The following is a 21,882-nucleotide window of genomic DNA, read 5'->3' as shown; positions in this document are numbered from 1 at the left end:
GAACAGTCAGTCACTGGAACAACTGCCCCATGGACATGGTAGAGTCCTCATCACTAGAGGTTTTCAAGACACAATTGTACAGGGTACTAGATAATCTCATCTAGGCTACCTTTCCCATGAAAGGTTGGACCAGATGATCTTCCAACCCAGGCTGTTCTATGTATATTATTGCAACAAAATTTATAGCAAAATTTCAATATATGCATATAAACTTCAGGTTTATGATTGACATAATCAAGAAGCATCTCCTCAAGGTTGAACAAGAAAATGAGGTCACATGGAAAAGAAAGTATCTGGGAACCTAGGGAAGGAACAGCACACCAGAAGAAAAGAACTTCTTTCATAGCCAGCCTGGAAAGAGGCAGCTGCCAGTCCAAGAAGGCCACTGGAAACTAAAGAATTGCTTAGGTGGCCTGCATTTTGTATTACTGGAAATGCATGGTTTACAATATGCATTCGGCTCATTAAAACATCCCACTGAACTCCTAATTAAAAAAAAAGTCATTGAACAGTTTTATATCCAAGATTGCATCACATGTTTTGTTAATTGTCTTAAGCAAGTATGTATTAACATAGTAGGGGGGCATTTCTTGTATGTAGACTTCAAGAAGAAATTGTAATGCTAAAACCAGGCCAAGATTCTCATCTGATTGAGATTTCTAAGGAGTCTGCCTCTAAAGAATTCCAAATTCAATCAATGTGTGGACAGGAAGATAAGTTGAGAGCACACTTGGCCAAATTCCAGAAAGATGCAGAATGGTAAAGACGACTTAAGACGTTGTCTAAAGTGACATTTACAACCAATCTTAAGAGTGCCCTGAAGTCTTGACAGCTTCGTGTTTTATAAGCTCAGCCATATGACAATTGAACCTGTCTTGAAAGTCCTTAAATTCTGAATATGAGGTTTGTCTTGTTTTGTGCACCTCCTATCTCTTCTCTTTCCACAGTGCATTTTCAGTATAAGTATATGCAGCAGCCTTTGAGCTTAGGAATTTTACCCTGACAATCCAACAACTTTAATTCCTAGCTGTTTTATATCTCATTTCTGTTATTAGCAAATGGGAAATGTGCTGTGGATAGTATTGCCAAGAGCAGTATCGGTGTTGAAGAGTAGTTTATGCCACTTGAGCTGACCTCCAGAGCTGATTCTAAATACCCATATATAGATGGACCCTAGGAGCTCTAAGCAATTAAAATGCTTTTGTCCAGTAAAACACTTAACAGTGGAATAGAATAAAATAGGTAATTTTGAAAACAGAACAAGAAAAGAAGATGAGGACAGCAAATATGAGATTTAAAAACAAAACAAACACAAAACAAACACAAAACATCCTCAGTATTTATCCTGCTGAAATCAACAGCTTTGCTCTGTGTATTGTAGGCTTAAACAACTGTGTCTGGCAGGTGAGAGCAAATGGATTCTGGAACAGAGTAAAATGCAAGCAGAACTGGACTGGCAGCAGCTCTGTGAGAATGCTGAAAGTAATTGGTATCAGAAATCAGAGGATCTAACACAAAGCCTGTCTTCAGCCAGAGAGCAGGTGAGAATTTCAAATTAACACTGTTTAAGAACCATCTGTTGCATAGAGAGCCATGGAGTCTTTCCATCATGATGTTTCTCAGGGGAGGCATGACATTGGTCTTCTTTCAAAAATCTGTAAAACAGTAATTCTGTGTTATGCACAGGAGTTCATCAAATATATTTGATCAGAGACCAGATTAATTTTCATGGACAATCTCCAATAGCAGCCTTTTCTCCCTTGTAATGAAGTCAAGCCAGCTTGAGAGATGCCACTGCTTTTCTCTTGGCATTGTAGCAGAAGAAGAAAGATATCTTAGTTAGACCAGCCCCTGGCCAAAAAGAGTTTCGGATCACAGTGCAGCTTGAATTCTATCAAGGGAACAATATTTGTCCTGGAAAACACAGGTATTTTTGTAGGGGGGGGGGAATCCTATTTTGTGAAGTGTACAAGCTTCTGTTTCTGAAAAATGAAATACATGTTTATTGTTTAAAGACTATTACACAATGGGATAACAGTAATTCTCAATGACCGGTTGCCTAATAAACTCATGGGTACAGAGGAAATAATTGTTTACAAAATTTAGAATGCAGGCATTTAGTCCAGTGTTTTATTTTACCATTGTCTTCTCAAAATGATTCATAGGCATCAATAGGTGTAGCATAGAAACAGATCTGAGAGATGAATCAGCATTTTCTATTTCACATACAGAAAATGAGACAATGAAGTCAAATTATTTTTCTGTGAAGGCAGTTTTTGACAGAGCCAAAAGGGGTATGCTTTAAGGCCCTGTCCTGTGATTTAAAATATCTTTTTCTTTGATTTCCTTCCTTTTTTTTTTTTTTTTTTTCTTCCTTTTTTTTTTTTTTTTTAATCTCTGCACCCTTTGTCCTTGAGATACTGACATCCTCCACTTTCCCTCCCTCCCCTCCCTCCTAGGTTAAAGCTGATCTACAGAAAACAGACTACAGCTTGCATGAAGTGAAGACTGTTCTTTCTGCTTTGACTGTTGAGGGAGAAGAGACAATGCAAGCATCGTTTAATCACAGTATTTTACCTGAGGGGGAGAAACAGGTTAGACAATGCTTAATGTCTTGACTTGGATGAATTCATTCTGAGATGAAAACTTTATGGGGCTTGTTTCCACTGGACTTCTTGTAAGCCATTCATCTGTTTTATATGTTTAACTCAAAATATAGGCATATCTAGCCTGGAATACACATAGATTAGGTGTCACAGGTTTCATTATGGCTCTGATCCATTACTCACTGGCAAAAGGAGCAAGCTTGATGTAGACAGTTCCTCCAAAGCAGGACAATGTACTGTACCGTCATGGCACATCAGAATGGGAAGAATCGATTTCTGGAATGTTCCTGAGGCTCTGTGTTAGTTGCAATTCAGGGTAGATTTTAAAGTTGCAAAGTTAAAATTTTAAGCAATGCTTCAAAACATTAATTTGCCAGCTGTTTAAAATAATGTCTTTTATTTTAGTATCACAAACTAGTTTTCCTTTCATTGCTACTTATTAAAATACATATATTTTAAAGAGCCATTCAAAATTGCAAACGTAATGCTGTTTTCAGCCGTGCTGAAGGTTAATGCATTATGAGTAAAAGATTGTCTTTTGTAGAAGAGTGAAAATAAAGAGTGTGCTGCAGCGCGCCCTACTGGGCACCTACAGATGCTCAACAATGAGCAGTTAAGAGTGTATTATCAGCGCTTGCTGATAAGAAAAAGCGGTGTTAAGCAAGACAAGTGGTTTCTGAATGCAGGAAGTGTTGTATTCACAAAGATACTTCCTGAAAACAATTTTTATAATAAATTAGACAAAAGTAGACTGCTTACTATGGAGCAAGTTGTTTTTCCAATTTCATTTCAAACTGGACTGATTTGCACATTGATCGTTCAAATACCAAGAGAATCAGGGTTGGGGAGGGGTGGTTCTTTTACTGTTCACATTCACTGTGTCTTGCACTGTAACTGACTGTTACTGTTGTTGGTAAGACTTTGTTTTCATTGTCACACTTTTCCTTCTGTTGTTAATATACTCTGTCTCCGTTTTGCACATTTGGCCAGTAGGATAAGCAGTACCCATCTCAGCAAAACCATTTTTGTTTCTGATTTACATGAAGGACCATTGTTTAAAAAAAAAAAATAACAAAAAAAAATTTATTATTCTGAGCTAGAATCTTTTCTCTTAATTTTTCTGTACAAAATGAATTGTAAACAAACGGGGGGAAAGTGATTAAAAGTTCAAAACTGGTAACATTTGTGTCAATGAGTCTTCTTAAAGAAGGAATAGTATGTTGGCTAGCATCTGGCTCAGATGACTGAGGCAAGAAAGATTAAATACACCCTGGTACAGTATCTTCAGCATACAGGTCCTTTCTTCAAATTGGCCTGAGACTCCATGTGGTTGCTAGAAGTACTGCAGTAGTCATTCTTGGCCTTTAATTAAGCAACGGAGATATGAAATACACCGGTGTGGAAAATCTTGCTTGTAACTGATATTGAGTATGACTTAGGTCATGTCTGCCTAACTGGAGCATACTAATAATACCATACAAGTGCACAGATAAGGAAAGAATTGCTTACAGTACTTCTGGATGATTATGTTGTCTTCTGTCTAGACCCTTTTCCACTAGCAAAAATCTGGAACAGTTGTATTTCTGTTTCAAACTGCAATGGTTCATGTGTATGTTGCAGGCTGAGGTGAAGTTCTGCACCCTAAAATTCAGAACACAGCTGGGTAATGTATTGTACCTACTGGTGCCTTTCCCTTCATGCCTTTTCAATCGCCCTTTCCCCCCTTCTCACTTTAACAGCCTTGGAGAGATTGTAAAAGCAGAACAGAGATTATCCTCATCTTCTGCATTCCTTGTTCTGTTAGGGCAGAAAGAGCCACAGGAGAGAGGCTGTAGGGCAGCAGTTGTCTTTATGACAGTGAAATTTAATTTGAAAGCCATTAGCATTCCAATCACACTTGCAGATCACATTCACAGAACAGGCTTACGACTGGGGAAATAAGAGGACTGAAGGAAGTGGGGAATGATGGAGGAGACAGAAAATGAGTAGCGTTTGAGGCTCTGCAAGGCATAAATGTTGAGACTGAAGTATTTTGCTGACGTGTCATATGTGCAGGGCCTCATGGATTGCCTTTCCCTCTCAAGAGGCAGAACTGCTGCTTTGCAACAATATAAGGTTAGGGTTGAATACAAACATTTTTTGGGCTCAGAAACATAAATTAGCAGCATTTGATACAAATATTCCAAACACATTAAACGGTCTTTTCCTTTTCAAAAACATCTGGTATGGACGGTCTGCAAATTGTGATTTATTTAGTGACTATAGGAGTGTATATTGCACAATTGCAGGGCTTTTTAATACTCCTGTATCAAATAGTATCTGCATTTCTTAAATGGCCGATGACAAATGTTTCTGTCAGCTAGAGAGAATTTTACAGGGGAGGAATCTAAATTCTGCATTCTCTGTTTGGATGAAACCACAGTTATAATACACTGCTACTGGTCTAATGTAACTTCTTTTAAAATGGTTGCAGTCACACTTTGAATGAAGAAACAGCAGAAGTAAGTAATGTCAGGACCCTAATATCCTGGTCCTTATATGCCATTGGTCCTACTAGAATTTTTTCCTGAAGATTGTACTGGAATTTCAAGTGACCAGGAAATGTGTTTTCCAATCAATGTCTGTGTGCTTGGGGTCTTTTTGTCACATCTGTTTTTCCTTTTTCTTCCCGAAAGTTGCAAATTTGGAAATTGAGGAGGCCCATGAGAGGAAACATTTCTGTATTTGTCCTTTTTTTTAATATTTTTTCCTAAACATATGTTGCTGACTATTGTCAAGAATTGGATTCTGGAGCTAGCAACCTTTGGTGTAACAGCAAAGCAGTTCTTAAAGTTTGTGATCTATAATGTTTCGCATTCTTGTCCTGATTAGGCCGTCACTCCATTCATACAGGACTAGCTTTCCAAACTAAATCTCTAAGATAATCTTTAAGGCTGTGTGCAGCCCATGAAGAAAACACTGAGCAATTCCCCTTCAAAAATTTAAGAAATAGAATGATTCTGGGATGTATTACTCTATAAGCAAGCTGCTCATAGTTTACTAATATAAATTAGTTTTTTTACGTAGTTAAAGCAGCTTTGGCAACCTGGGTTTTGTCAGCCTCTTCAGTTCTGGAAGTCTGCAAGAATGACGTTTGGTCATCACTTCATGCTTCCACCAAGTATAATTCCAAAAGTCAGGCTTCAAGGCATTTGTGAAGGCAGAGCTTCAATCACTATCTGACAAATGTTCCTTCTACATTGTTCACTGTTAGGTTATCTGTAACTAATGCACGAAAAGAAGTCATTACTACTTATTTTACAGTTGAAGTGCTTAGAGGTTTTCTAGATGTTGTCCATTGTCCAGGTTGTCTAGATGTAGTCCATACACTCCTTCTCCTTTTCCAGTTTAGCAAAGGATGTCCAGCCTATTTATGTTCTTGTGAATAAATGATCTCCAATGACACTTTCAGGAGTTTGGCAGGTCAGAAAGGGGACTGCTGCTGACCCAGTAAGTTCTTTAAAGGAGACGGGTTACCCATGCATGAAAGAGAGAGAGAGAGCACACTTCAAAGAACAACAGTGATAAGACAGAGCCATCTCTGTGGCCATCCTCCTCCCCATCTGTGCCTCCTCTCCCATCTCAGGTTATCATCATAGCACTATTTTCCCCTGGTAAATCCCCAGAATAACCAGATCTCTTTTCTTCCTATGGTTCTTTTCTCCCAAGTCTGTTCATGGATTGAAAGTACTAGGATCTCTGTGTGTGGTGTTGTGGAGAGAATATGTATTGCTCATTAATAAAGGGTTGTTATTGTGTTGTACTTTCATTTTACAGATATTTCAGTGTGATGATAAAAGTTCTCTGAGCAAAGATATTCCTACCTTGGAAATAAAAAAGCTGCAGGAGCAGAATGCCAACCTTCGGGCTGCTGTTGCACAAATGAGGAAAGAAATGGAGAGTCTTGATGAGCAGATGTTGTCCTCTCTTCCTCTGACAGAAAACAGACAGCTTGCAGAGCAAGGTGACAACTCTTGCCCCGGAACTCTAAATTCAGTTAAGGAAGTGTAGCGGTCACGATCACAACCTATGAGGGCTGCCCAGCTCATGGGTGTTTAAAGATCACGACCGTGGAGTTCTCAGGATTGCACAATACACAAGCACATAGAGGTCTGAGATTCTGAGAATTTATTTATTACAAATATTATTTATTACCTTTATTACAAATATTATTACCTTTAAAGATTACCTAATCCAACCCCCCTGCCATAGGCAGGGACATCTTTCACTAGCCCAGATTGCCTTTTCAAAGCCCTGCCCAACCTGACCTTGAACATTTCCAATGATGAGGCATCCACAACTTCCCTGGGCAACCTGTTGCAGTGTCTTACCACCCTCATTGTAAAAAATTTCTTCATAGGAGAGGTATTCTAGCCCTCTGCTCCTTTTCATGGGCCCCTGCTTTAACAGGTCCATGTCTTTCTTACAAACCTTTACCTGTGCACGTGTCTATAAATGTATTATGTGAGGTGTTACTGGTATAACACTTGCCAAGCCACTCCCAGAAGTGGGGCTAATTGACAATGAAAAAACAAGTCTCTCTTCAAAGATGATCCACATCTCTGAGTGCAGAGTTAGCCAGGCGTCCCCAGTGAGGGTCTGGTCTGTCCAGGAGATCGCATGCAGGGAAGCTCTTGCAGAGAGGCTTGTTTTGGGTAGGTAGTGAGTTACTTTTTATACCTTTTTAGTGTAGATATGTAAGTGGTCATAGGACATCAGTTCCAGGTATAATTGTTTCTGACTCCTGTTTTCCTTATCACAGTTCATTTGTCCTGCACCCATCAAGCTTTCTTTGTCCTGCCTACTACAGCTGAGTGTTAAGGAGATACCCTTCTTTGTTAGTATGTTTACTGGGTGGCCTTTGTGGTGGCTTTGTCAGGAAGCTAAAAATTTAAAAGCATTTCAATGTTAGAAATATGTAATACTTTCAAATGCATTCCTTTACCAGATATTGTCACACATTAGTTGGGGGATTTTTAGCATCTCTTAGAAACATTTCAGTATATCATGTCTTACAGTTTCATTTCTTTTTTTTTGTCATTATCCTTCATAGGAAAGTCAAAGCTGATAGCATTTAAAAAACCCTAAAACCTGCAGAAGGTATGTCCATTACAACTGGTTACATTTTGTAGTACATTTCTGAAAATTTGTTAAGTTTGCTTTTGATTGGCTCTCATGCAGGCCTGTTTAGAAACAAAACTGGATTTTTTTTCTTCGAAAACATTCTTGTGACTTGAAAGTCTGGAGAAACGAGGAAGGGAAATGAACTGTAACATGGTAATGGAATAAACAGCTCTGGTCTGTTTGGGGTTTTTAAAAAAATAGGCAAGGTATAACTTTTTCAATGACATTTTTTACTTCTGTGGAATAAGTAGCCCTGTGTTTAGCACCTTTTACTCGTTATATAAGGGCGGGTAGATAGCTGCTTTATACATCTCTGTGCCTCATCTATGTAAACTTTTAATTTCTATTTCTAATTGCTTCAAACAATTGCAGAGCCACCGTGTATTGTTTTCTGTATTTCAGAAAAAATAAGATGGGTTTGATGAAAGGTATTTTATTGTACCATCTGTTTTGCTGTCGTTATGCTTAATTTTGCAGTGAGACTGGATCTCTGTGTTACCAGTTTGCAGAATTAGTTTTAAACTGTCATTTGTACAGTAGCATGAAATCACAAGCTAATTAAGTGTGCAGGCATTTTTAATAAATATAAGCGTATTCTAGCTTTGTTAATAATGAGACATTAATACCCGATTAAAGCAAAACCTCGGATAATTTTAAATAAAAAAACAAATTCAAGCATAGTTTTTTTGTCAGAGGCAGCTAATGTTAGTCTACTGTTTTTTGAAGATGTTATAGTCCAATATGTAAAAGATTTACCACTGCTGGAATTTAGCAGTGTCCAAGTAAAGCAATAATCCTTGTCAGCTGATAAATGTAGGTTTTCAGAAATGTATAATATGTTTTCTTTATGGCTGAAATACTTTATTCAACTAAGATAATCTTTCTTATGTCCCTTTAAGAAATGTATGGAGATTATATTCAATCACTAAAAGAGATTATAATGTTAAATCTGAAATTGTTAAGACAATGGGTGAGTAACTTGGAGGGGCACTTCTTGTTTCCAGAAAGTCATCTGTTCTTTCCCCTGACTTGTCATGGTTTAACCCCAGCCATCAACTAAGCACCACGCAGCTGCTCGCTCACTCCCCCCCACACCCAGTGGGATGGGGGAGAGAATCAGGGGGAAAAAAATAAAACTCATGAGTTGAGATAAAGACAGCTTAATAGGACAGAAAGGAAGATAATAATAATAATAATAATGATAAAAGAGTTGGAATATACAAAACAAGTGCTGCACAATGCTATTGCTACCACTCAGCCACTGATGCCCAGTTAGTTCCCAAGCAGCGGTCTGCCCTGGCCAACTCTCCCCAGTTTATGGACTAGGCATGACGTCATATGTGTGGAACATCCCTTTGGCCAGTTTGGGTCAGCTGCCCTGTCTGTGTCGCCTCCCAACTTCTTGTGCCTCTCCAGCTTTCTCGCTGGCTGGGCATGAGAAGCTGAAAAATCCTTGACTTGGTATAAATACTACTTAGCAACAACTGAAAACAGCAGTGTGTTATCAACATTATTGTTGTACTAAATCCAAAACATAAGACTGTACCAGCTACTAGAAAGAAAATTAACTCTATCCCAGACAAAACCAGGGCAGTTGTCCATATACATCAAAATGTTCAGACTCACGTTTTTACTGGAACTAAAAGAAGAAATTTTCAGGATTAACTTTCATTTATCAGTGATTTTTTCCAACTGTGATTGAAAAGAAGATACTGTGTCTTAATTATTCTTGTTATACTTGGTATTGCCAGTTTCCCAAGAACGATTAAATAATGCAGTATTGCAAAAAATAAAAGCTTCCCTGTGCTCCTTACCCACGAATTGACCTTTCTAATGTGTCATCTCTAGTCACTTCTGTATTTTGTAGCTGACTGATGTTTGCATATTGTGAGACTACTATTTTTTATATTTCTTCAGCTCTGTTTACAACATATCTACTGAAGTGGTATAAGTGGATATTCATGAGAGAAAGTTCTGAAACAGCTGCTGCTGTGAAAGCCTAAACTCTGTATAAATACATATACATTCATATTATACTCCTCTTCTCTTTTAGGTTCATCGTGCACAAACAAAATTTTAACTGGAACCACTTTGAGCAATATCAAACTCAGCTCAACTAACTCGGATTGTATAGTAAACCCAGACACAGAAGAGGTATGAAGAGGTTTAAACTACCTAAAATATTTGTATGCACATGTGTGTATGTAATTAAATAGATAACATATTATTTATGTTTGAATAAATAATAAAAACTGAAGCAATATACACTTACGTGGTCAGTTAGTAATGAGTGTAAGTTAGATGAGAGCCTGCAATGATTTTTTTCAGCCCAGTTTATGCTCATTCTTTCTAGGAAATACATTTTGACTAGTCATTCCCTGGCACAAGTCACTCCAGATCTTTCAAGCCTTTCTTGATATTTTTTTTCCACTTGCAAATTCTTAAACTACGTGCATCACCTCTTTGAGTTTTCCATTGTAAATCCGTATTTTAGCCTTTTTTTAAAATAACGAAAATCATTCAAGATGCCTTGTAATAAGGTGAGTAGAGATGAAACTGTAGATAGTGTGTCACTGCTGGACTCTGATGAGAAGGTCCTGTGAAGCCGTGGCTGGAGGTAGATACTCAGATGGGGTTGCATGCTCCGTTAGCAGGGCAGAGTGCCTTTGCCTGGGAGAACCTCCTGGCTCCCGCCGGGCCCACGCTGCAGGGCGGGGAGGCTGTACTGGCAGGGCAGTGGCCACGGCCACCGGCTTGCCAGCCCCCGGGCCCCAGCAGCGGGACACCCAGCTGCGGTGGGCTCCCATGCATGCCCCATGGAGTGACTGGGAGAAATAACGGAGCGCCAGCGTCGGTTGGGAGCTCACCCCACCCTCAAAAGAAGAGCTCACCAGCTCTGGGAGTGTTTTTACTCAGTTCCAGGGTTTACAAATGTCATTGCCTTTGTGTTAGTTTAAAGGGTAGGAACAATATTGGCATTAAAGTGTGACAGAGGCATCTCTTGGAAAAATAGTAAAGGATTTGAAAACTGGGACAAATATCTAATATTACGTAAGGAGTAAGTCGCTATATGTTCTCCCCTTCCTGTGTCCCAGTGATTTGGTGGTGCAGTAAACAGAGTCCAAAGTAAGATTGGTTAAGATACAATTGAAAAACAAGGGTTTTCTAATTTTCGAGTAATCTGTAAAATCTACCAATATCTGTTTCATTCTTTACTCTTACTGTTAAGACTCACCAGTAACCATCTAAGTTCAAGAAAATGGAAATAATAGCTAAGAAAGAAATAAGGATGAGAGGTGCTGATTACATTAAAAGCTATGCGCTTTAAGAACTGAAACAATATCAATGTTCAAATAAAACTTTGGATCCTTGTGTGAAAACATGTACAACTCTATCCCAGCTGAAACCAGGACACCCACGAGGCGCAGATCATGTTTAATCTTAGTTGTATCTTTTTGCTGAATACAGAAGGAGATTTGTTTGTTCCCGCTGTCAAATTATATTTAGGAAATCATTGTGTCCCAGTATGAACAACACAGATTTATTTTTTTCTCTTTGGCCACTTCCAGAATTAGGTGAAAACTGAATTTTATACCAACTATTCTTTTCTGTTGCAGAAAATGTTTTACAAACTACTGTCCAAGATGCATTCTCATTTTCTTTGCATTTAAGTGGGGATAAAGCCTTAAAAGAAAAATAGAGAGTGGCTTTGCCTTGGAGACAGTAAGCTAGGAACTGAACATTCTCTGTGCCAGAGATTAATCTTTTGCTTCATGATGCTAAACTATAATTGAATGCTCAGGGCTGGATATGAGAACAAGAATATTTTTCAGGCAGTGATATGCATTTTCAGTGTGAAATGTTGAATTCCTTGTGCTTTATATGTATAGGCACGTAGTAAATAGCAGATGTGCAGGCCAAAACTTGAACAAAATGCTGGAATTGTAGTTAATGCTGTCCTCACTGATGTTGAACTATCATTTCCTGTCTATTTCTTCTCACTGCTTTATTTCTTCTTCCTTAGTGCATAACAAGCCTTCTTAGGCATAGACTGGCAACTGGAAACAGTCCTGAGAATATCTTAGAAACAATGGGCAAAACTTCATTAGAATTCCTTACTGGATTTTAGAAGTGCTTATCTTTTAACATTTTTCTACACTGTCTCTGTGCTTCTTACATTTATTAATTGCATGCTAAGGATGTACTTAATGCCATGATGAATCACAGGCAAAAATATTTCTACCTTGGGGCGTTTAGCATTTGTTGAGCTATAATGGTAACTGAACATGAGGGTGCAGATGTGACGTCAATACAGAGAGCTTTCTTTTTTTCCATGTAATATAACAGAGGTTCTGGGAGCATAATCTCAAAATGATAAACTCTAGAGCTAAAATGTAGCTAAAGAAAAAGAGGAAGGTTTATTGTGCAAACTAGTAAAATAGGCGTGTAGACTTTTGCGTGTACATATATTTTTATTCTTTTCTGTTTGTATCAGCTCTGAGGAGAGATTTTCATCCCACCTTTTTTCAGTACCCATCTTTTCCATGTTTTCTCTCTTTTGTATTGTAGAGTTTTACTCTGGACATAGATCTAAAGGTAAAAAGATTTCTGAGTTCCACTCCTAACTCTACAGCTTACAATCTGTCATCTGAAAAAAAATCTTCTGTGTAATGCTATTGAATGTTTTCATGAAAAACTCAGGAAAAATAGAAGTTTAAGCAACTGGTATTCCTGTCCCAGCCATGTGATGTGCTTTTGCCTCTTGGTACAGTGAAGGTGGTACATAGTGTGACAGCCAGTGGTACCATAATTGGTCATGACCTTGACCTCTCTTTATGTTAAGCCTTGGTGTGTTAAGTTCACTGTTCATATGATGAGGGTAGAATGTAAGAATTTGTGGCTGCTTATATTAATTGCTTTGATATAAATTGCTCTATGTACGCCAAAGTGGTGTTCCTTTTTTTCTTTCACTTTGGTGTCTTTCTTCATGTTTTTAGATTCTAGTCCTGCACTAACTTCTCCACCTTTGTCCCCTATAGTGTTTGTGGACCTGTATGCTTTCCATGTATGTTCTCAAGGGCCTCCTCTTTTATGGTAAAACTCTACAAAGAAATAAGAGAATGGGACTTGTGTGAGACACTAAGGCCACGGTGGTTGGGGTTTTTTGTTGGTATGGATAACACCTTTCAATGTGTACTTCTTGAATCACAGTGTTCAGGGTGATTTAGTTGAAAACTGATTGGGATTGCACAATTACAGTGTGGTACATTTCTGACTAGTTTATATGTGGAAGAGTAAATATATAGATGAGCAAGAGTTTTGTAAAACGCTTTTAATGTATGTGACATATTTAGATACTTGTGGCACTGAAGTATTTAAAAAGTCTATAGGGAGATGATTAGTTCAGTGAACAATGAGTATTTAAACGGATATTGAAAAGTCTCCTCTGTAGTAAGGGGGCTGAAAGAGGACAGTATATAGCTCTTGAGACACAAAGATGTGATCTTTTGGGTAAATACTTTATCCTAATGTATATGTGAAAGTGGACTCAATTAGGTTTGCAGACACAAAACCAATTGTAGAATCTTTACTTTTCACTCTGAAACCTTTCTCTTTAAAACAATGTTTTAAGTCATATCTACCCCATATGTGTGTATGCATGCAATGATTACACAAAGAAGGGTTTGTAGTAGCTTGCTATCTGCCGTAAAGCAGTTTTTTCCACATTTTATCTTAAAATTAACTGCTCTCTAGTTTACAGTTATATGGTGTTTATCCTGTGTGTATTATTTACACTTACAGTTAACAATATTTGTAGAAATGTCCCAGGCTGCTATAGTGTTTTGCTCCACAGTTTAATTGCCCTATATTGCTAACAAAATTTTGAAAATGGACCCTCAAAAATGGGCTGTAGACTTCAACTTTACACTTTTTCTTCAACTGGCTTCTAATGCATATTTGTGCAAATCTCTAAACCCGCAGAGCACATTTTCAAAATATTAATTATAAGCACTACCTGTTTTTTTCAGGGGCCAAAAGCCAAAGTTCTTGAAGATAAGATGGTGGATCTTGGACAAGAGTTACCTGATGTAGGTCCTGGTGTCGGTCTTCAGTATGGTGTCAGCTGCACTCTACAAGGAATGCGAAATAAACTGAAGGAAGCAGCAAGTAAAATCTCAATTCTGAGCCAAGAGAAGCAGCAGCTGATTGAAATGGGAAACAGACTCAGGGCAGAACTTGTAATGGTATTAAAGGAAGGTAAATTTATTCTACGGAAGAGTGCTAGCTTAAATATTTAGAATAAAACTTGGGAATCAGTTCATCCTTTGAGCTGGAGAGAGCTAGGCTTTAATATGAAAGCAAAGTGCTGGACCTCACTGTTTCTTGATCTGCATAGTTTGTGTGAGACTGCAGTGCTAATTGTTGCAAGTAAGATTATCCTGTGATAGGAGGTGCTAACATAGAACAATGAGGGTCTGTAGGCAGTAACTTTCTGTTGATTAACATCTTAGATGAAGGACTCCCTGGTGCTTAGATGTCGGTGTGGGAACTGGAAGTTGAACTCGGACTTCTTTTAAGAGCAGAAAAGAGGTAGTTTGTCTCTTGGAATAAAAACTAATGCATTATGAAAGTGGAAGAGAAAGCAGAATAAGCTTACTATAGAGTAAGCTTGAATCAAGAGTATATATAATGTAGGAAGATTTCACTGCAGACATTTAAGTTCCATGCAACAATTACTCTGGCAATGAAGCAAAGGGAAAAAACATGAGGCCCATTTCCTCATCGCACTGAATCCATCTGCAATGGGAAGGCCTGTGTTCTGTGGTTCATTTATATCCACTATGAACACTTGCTGGGAATGTAAAATTGATGACAAAATAACAAAAGAGAATGCCTTTCTCAGTATTGTCTCTCCTTTATAGGACTTTGGCATCCTGTTAGCTCTAAGGGCTGCACAGTTTGTATTGCTTCTGGTAGTCTTTTTCCAAGAGAGCTTGTCAAAAGAACACAGTGTCAGCTATCAGCTTTAAAGCATCTACAGCACAGGCTTACAACACAGGTAATGATATGCTCTCCGAAATCGAGTGATAATGAGCAGTTAAGCCAGTTCTAATTCCATGAATATAACTTTCCTTAAAATTCTGCATTTAAATGTCTTTTACTGACTTTAGCTCAAGTCTTCCTTTGGTGCCTTGGAAGATTTCATAGAATCATAGAATGTCCTGAGCTGGAAGGGACCCATGAGGATCTCTGAGTCCTGACTCCACACAGGGCAACCTAGAAGTTAAACCATGTATCTAAGAGCATTGTCCAAATGCTTCTTGAACACCAACAGGCTTGGGGCCATGACCACTGCTTGGGGAGCTTGTTCCAGTGCTTGACTACCCTCTCGGGGAAGAACTTCTTCCTAATATCCAGTCTGAACTTCCCCTGATGTAGCTTTAAGTCATTCCCTTGCATCCTATCACTGCCCACCAGAAAGAAGAGATCAGCACCTCCCTCTCTGCTCCCCTTGTGAGGAAGTTGTAGACAGCAATGAGGTTATTCCTCAGTCTCCTCTTTTCTAAGCTGAATAAGCCAAGTATCCTCAGCCGCTCCTCATAAGTCTTGCCCTCTAGTCCTTTCACCATCTTTGTTGCCCTCCTTTGGACACATTCAAATATTTCTATATCCTTCTCATATTGTGGATTCCAAAACTGCCCAACATTACTCAAGGTGAGGCCACACCAGTGCTGAGTATAGTGGGACAGTCACTCCTTTCAAGTGGTTACCTATACTGTGCCTAATGCACCCCAGGGTACGGTTGGCCCTTTTGGCCACAAGGGCACACTGTTGACTCATATTGAGCTTACCATCAGCCAAAACCCCCAGTTCCCTTTCTGCAGGGCTGCACTCCAGCCTCTTGTCCCCCAATCTGTATGGACATCCAGGATTACACCATCCCAGGTGGAGAATCCAGCATTTGCTCTTGTTAAATTTCATACGGTTGGTGATTGCCAAGCGCTCCATTCTATCAAGATCTCTCTGTAAGGTCTCCCTACTCTCAAGGGAATCAATGAGTCCTCCTAATTTAGCACCATTGGCAAACTTACTTAGTGTGCACTCAACTCCTGTGTCCAAGTCATTGATAAAAACCTTGAAAAGAGCTGGCCCTAAAATGGAGCCCTGGGGAACACCACTGGTGACTGGCCACCAGCCAGATGTTACCCCATTTACTTAAAGGTTTACATTTGGGACTTCAGAATTAACTTTTTTAAACGTGATTTTCATCCAAGGAATTCAGAAACACTTGTGTTAATTCAGCATAAATGCAATCCTGAATTATGAGTTTCATAAAGCTTAGTTTTAAATAAGTAAGATAGGCCATTTGAAGGATTTGCAGTGTGTTCTAAGATAAACTTGAAAATGATTAATCATTGAGCATACTACTAAATGTCCGCAATGGTGGGATTCTAAAACACCCTTGTCCAAATTATTGTAATAGCACATTTTTCATATATGAAAGTAGGATATATAATTAACCTGTCTCTTATCTTCTGTAATTAAAATGCAACTTTTAATAGTTAAATTGCAGTTTTCATCAGAGAGACAATTGGATAAATCCTGGCTCCCCTAGTAGTTAGTGGCAGACCTCCCAGTGACTTCAATAGTCAGGATTTCACTATGTACTTTACTTAATTGATCAGCAGATTTGTTCCTGTGAGGATTGAGTCAGAGCAGCTGATTGTCGTTGTAGTTTTGAGGGCAGTAAACAGTGTTCTTTCAGAAAGGGTTAGGTTGTTGCTCCGAGGTATAAAACTCCAGTAGAATTATTAACCAAGTTCAGTTGGGGAAATACTTCCTCTGGGAACCTCTCTGGGCAGCTTGTTTCAGTGTTTGACCACCCTCCCAGTAAAGAAGGTTGAGGTTTGCGGGGGGGGTGGTCCCCTTATGCTTAAGTGTAGTGTCCTGTACTTCACTTTCTGCCCATTGTCTCTCATTCTTCCACTGTATACCACTGAGAAGAGTGTGGCTCAGTCATCTTTACCTCCTCCCACCATCCCCATCAGGTGCTTATACATGTTGAAAAGATCACTCCTGACCTATCTCTTCTGGAGGCTAAAGAGGGCCAGGTTCCCCAACCTCTCCTCATATGTCAGATGCTCCAATTTTTTGATCATCTTTGTGGCTGTTTGCTGGACTTGCTCCAGTATGTCCATGTCTTTCTTGTACTGGGGAGCCCCAAAGTGGACACAATACTCTAAATGTGGTTGCACCAGTGGTTGGTGGAGGGAGGTATCACCTTCCTTGACCTGCTGGCAGTGCTTTCCCTGATGCAACCCAGGATGCTGTTGGCCAAAGGCCTCAAGAACGCATTGATCCCTCATGTTCAACTTGTAGTCCACCAGGTTTCCTGTTTCTTTTCTGCTGTGCTGCTTTCCAAGCAGTCAACTTCCAGCCTATTAGATTGAAACTGCAATCTCCTCTGCCTTTGGGGACAATCAACTGAATTAAAGCTAATCTCCTCTGGAGGATCCTGTCTATTTTTAATTCTCTCTTTATGCATTCTTATTTCTCTTAACTGAAATCAAGAACAGATTGAGAGCCTTTTTGTGGATTACTAAAGTTCATTCAGGAATATGTAGGAGATTGAAGTTTAATGTTTCTCTTTTTACATACTAAGATCTCTGTGATAATATGAAACTACACAGGAGAGAATCCTATCATGTTGTCAGATTGCACTAAGAAATCACAAATGTCGGTCATTTACTTGAAAATTTTACCATCTGAACACGTTCTAAAATCATCTTAAACATTTTTACATCTAGACACATTCTAAAAAGATAAGACAGTATAACCACATATTCGTTTTGAGCATGCCATCCTGTGGTTTTTTCAGCCTGAAGTTATCGCTATTTTCTTCAGATGTTTTCTGGTTGGCCTAAATGTATTACAAAGAGTATGAACCATCCAACCAGACAGTTTGGATGACAAAGGTGAGTTTCTTAAAAGAGCCAGTGGAAGTAAATTGTAATGAATATTTGATTTTTCTTACATATAAGAATGATGTTAAAGAAAAAAAACATATTAACCTCTGTAGTTGCTTAGAATAAGTGCTACAAATTAGGTAAATGAAGGTTAAGTGACTCAGCTGGCACTAATTTAACCAGTTGTATATCTGGGCATGACATGCTTTCAATTTGAAATTTAGTTCTGCCAAAAATAGATTTTTTTTTTTCCTGTGAAGTAAAACAGCGCTGCAGATTAGCCTTGTAGTTATACCCATGAGGGGTGTTAGCTGGACTAATTACAAAAACTTCTGGGTCAGTTGATTTAAGAAAACAATGGGAAAAGTTGTCCAGCAATTAAATTTGAGAACAAGAGTTGACAGGGTCGAGTTCAGTCTTCTGCTGTCAGGTCTTTAGGCAGACAGTTATCCAGCTTCTGCAGGACATTGCTATTCTCTTGGATAAAGGATAGTAGTAAAAACAGGTAGTACTTGTTTGGAGGGGTTAAACATTTGAATGTGAAAGGAAAAGGCTCTCCAAGCATCCAAAGTATGCAGCAGTATTTCAGCTGGGAAAGGCATATATTTGGGGAAGAAAATGGGTACATATGTTTCTTGGCAGATTGAATCTATGGCAATATTTTGGAATATGTTCTAAGGGAACCCGGCAGGGAAGAACTCTGTGTTTGGATGTCCCATCACAGGTGCTTGAGTTTCTCTTAGCTTCTTCCTAGCCAAAGATATCCAACAGGAGGGGCGCTCCTGTTTGATAGAGAAAGGTTGCCTGAAGTCCAAAAGGCTGTGCTGTTAGAGTCAATTAGAACCAAATTTAAACAGATTGCTTGAGTGAAAATAAGCCCCTGTTCTTCTTTACTGCTCATTAGTCAATGAAGAAGTTTTAAAGGTTGTAATGTGAGCAAACATTGTAAACCATCCATCAGACAGTGATAAACTGAGAATGCCATCTGGTGTACCTTTACAGAGCTAATGGAGACTTATTCTTCCTTAGATGTAGCAGACAGTCTGAGATAACAGAAACTGAGAATTAACGGGTCAGTCAGATAAGTGTAACGTGAGCTGGAGAATCTGGTATATTTCACAAAATTTATCTAATTGAGTTCTTTTGACATCAAAAGTATTAGTGAGGGCATAAAAAATACTAGTTAGGAGATACCATAGTGAAAGCCAACTGAGTTCCGAGACTGAGAAGGCTCAAATTATTCAAGCTCTGTGTGAACAGCTCTGGGAATGCAGCACTGTTTTGCAACTCTTCATTGACAGTTTGAGGACCTGATCAAGACCTGTCACTGCAGCACTGTCACAAGAAGTATTAGCATCTTGTTGTAGCGTGAGGAAGGTCCTCAGAGAAAAGAATCGGGGAGCATCAAATAAATAGCCTTGCTGGCATGTCAATGATACATCTTATGGGATAGTGGTATGGGGCTACTTCCGGAGCAGAAGATCTTAAAATTTTTGTAAAACTCCAAGGTGAAAAGATCAGCTCTGGTCCTAGATGACAGTCCTGAGCATAAGATTCTGATCTCCCTCTTGCGGGGTTTCAGAAGGAAATAGGTGAGGCAGCTGTTAAAATGTGCAGGAAGCCTGGAAAATGGTCTGCCAACAGGTGAACTTACTGTGGAATGCCTCAGCGTGCTTGTGGATATATAATTTGTTCAGGATGCTTGTGAACATCTTACTAGCTTAAAGTCACAAGCTTGCCATCCTTTGCCATCCACTTTCAGTTCAGTGAACTGTTTCTTAAGCTCTTAAACTCTAACATGGGGAATAATTTTTACAAAGGAGATTAGGGTCCAGCAAAGCATTTGAGGAGACCTTTTGTAGACTGCTTGTTTCATCTGTGCACTGCTTGGATCGAGGTCTGGAAAGGATTAGCTAAATGCCTATACTAAATGTATGTAAAAGCGATTTCCAAATCTGGACAAAATTGCCACAATTCAAAACCACATTTTTTACAATTTTTTTTTCTCCACCTTTTAAATTTTTCTTTCTTTCACAGCTCATCTTAGAACTTAGCTGACTCTTAAATTGAGACCAATGAATATTCATTGCCCATCCATCCCAGTCTTCCCTTGCCTTATTTTTAATGAGCTAGGTACTGTGTTTGCTATTTTTCTGACATCTCGTGTCTCCCATGTTCTTTTTAAAATCTTGAAAGATTATTCTTGCTTTTGTAAGAATAGATTTTAAAAATACAATGTGTCCGTGGCTCTTGGAGAGGTAGCATTTGACTGTGAGTTTCCAGGTGGTGTGCTAAACTCCAGCAATAGTAGTCCAACCTCTTCAGCTCATGGGTTGCTTGGAGGTCATGGTTGAAGTGGCTATCATTGAGGATCTTTCCAGCTCTGGAACCTTTGGGATCATCTCTGTTACTGCTGGAATTTGTCCAGACTAGAAAGAAGGATAGCCCTTCTTATATCTAAGCTGTTCATCTTCAGTAGTCTCATTCCAGGCAGCTCTTTACCCAGAACATACCTGCTGAGGCTTCAGCTCCTGCGTTGAAGCTGAGCTCCAGGTTGAGTTTCTGAACCCTGCTATTCTAGTTTGGCTGGTTTTCTTCTAGGTAATCACTCTTACTAGTCAGACTACATTTGCTCCTGCGTTCAAGATCATCATCCTTACCAAAAACTGAGAGAACATATTACTATCATACCTACAGCAATTTCAATATCAGTTACTTTATATGATAGGCTCATGTTTAGCTTCTTTAGTCTTAAATATACAACAAAAGACTTTGATGTTTATTTTCACCTCCTTTGACAGGGCTGAAGCAGTCTGCTTTTCATCATATCTCACTTTAATTGCTACATGTTGAAAGTTGGGGAAACTTTGTGTGGTAATTAGGTTTTTTTCATTGCTGACAAATTACTTTTCCATAGTTTGCTTTATTTTGTTTGGGTTTTTAGGACTTCTTTGGCAGTTTTTCTTCTGTAATTTAATCATGGGAAATGACAAAAGTGAAGAATGACCCTGACAATGTAAACTTGAGTAACAAGGCAGGATGATAGTAACAGCAGCAGGAAATGTAGATTTTGAACAAATTTAATGAGAGGTTTATTATGAGGGTAGTGTGGCCCTGTTGATCCAAAGGGAACATAATTTTGTTTAATATTATTTATAACTGATTATTTTAAATCTAGCAGTGTAACAGCAGACTGAGCTATAAATGTATTATTTTTAGAGACCATGCGTTATTTGTGTTAATGTAATATTTCATATTAGGAGCTGCAGTATACAAAGCAACACCATCCCTCAAGGATGCCTTCTCTAATTGCCTGCCCTAGCTTAAAGGAAGAAGAAGCTCCAAGCAGCTATGGAGAAGAAACAGAATTACCATCCGCTGAGGTACAGTGCAGTTTTATCATCAATGTAATTTCCCTTCAGCTGGATTTTTCAGTTGCAGTTTCTCAACAGTCGTCTCCTGGAAGACTTAAAAATATAGGTATTTTTTTAAGTTATGCATTGTTCCTGCACAAAATAGTATCTGTTAACACTTAATAAACTAGGGTTTCTCAATCACTTTCATGATGTTGTAATTAATCTCCTTATACAACCTTTCAAAACTAAAAATAATAATTTTCTTTTGTCTTGCCTCTTGCTGAAACCTTCTATCTTTCCAAGACCAAGATGCCCCTGTGAGATTTAACCAATTTTCAGATGTCTTTGATGTGAAACGTACGTATCTCTGTAAGATTGTGTTCGAATTTGAGCAGGTTCAGCTAGATTTCTCTATTGAAAATCATGGGCCAGAGCAACGAAAGGCAGATACATCCTCAAAAATCATTCAGAGTCAGCCACTCGGGCAGAGTCCTAGTCAAGCCCAGCAAGTCCAGCTTTCTTCATCTGGAGCACATAATTTCTGCCGAGGTATTTGGCAAACTTTAGAAATGGGATCAAGCCTTTCTGTTCTCACTCCTCAAAAGAACACTGACCAAGGTAAGCATGCTTTGTAAAGTAGTCACAGTATTTGACTCTTCTAGAAGAATGGAAGTACAGTAGTGGATTCTGCCCCCTTCCACTAAATTTTTTACATGACTGCTACTGTTATTACAGTCCTGTAATCAGAATCTGAAGATCTAATGAGTTACTTGAAGGGAATTTCACTGT

The 21,882-nt window shown here is 38.8% G+C and overlaps 1 protein-coding gene across 1 annotated transcript in view; it reads left to right on the top strand.

Moving 5' to 3' along the window:
- The window catches only part of CCDC57 (coiled-coil domain containing 57), a 30,188-nt gene extending 9,781 nt beyond the window's left edge, over positions 1-20,407 (top strand). The window contains exons 6-12 of the mRNA XM_010568142.1: positions 1,382-1,541; positions 2,460-2,594; positions 6,423-6,609; positions 9,823-9,923; positions 13,799-14,027; positions 14,693-14,829; positions 20,339-20,407. Coding sequence (XP_010566444.1) covers positions 1,382-1,541; positions 2,460-2,594; positions 6,423-6,609; positions 9,823-9,923; positions 13,799-14,027; positions 14,693-14,829; positions 20,339-20,407 — 1,018 coding nt within the window. The remainder of the gene's footprint in view (positions 1-1,381; positions 1,542-2,459; positions 2,595-6,422; positions 6,610-9,822; positions 9,924-13,798; positions 14,028-14,692; positions 14,830-20,338) is intronic.
- The last annotated feature ends 1,475 nt before the right edge of the window (positions 20,408-21,882 follow it).

The sequence above is a fragment of the Haliaeetus leucocephalus genome, unplaced genomic scaffold (genome assembly GCF_000737465.1).
Source record: "Haliaeetus leucocephalus isolate CR32 unplaced genomic scaffold, Haliaeetus_leucocephalus-4.0 Scaffold238, whole genome shotgun sequence".
NCBI lineage: Eukaryota > Metazoa > Chordata > Aves > Accipitriformes > Accipitridae > Haliaeetus > Haliaeetus leucocephalus.
This window is presented reverse-complemented; position numbering and strand designations above follow the sequence as displayed.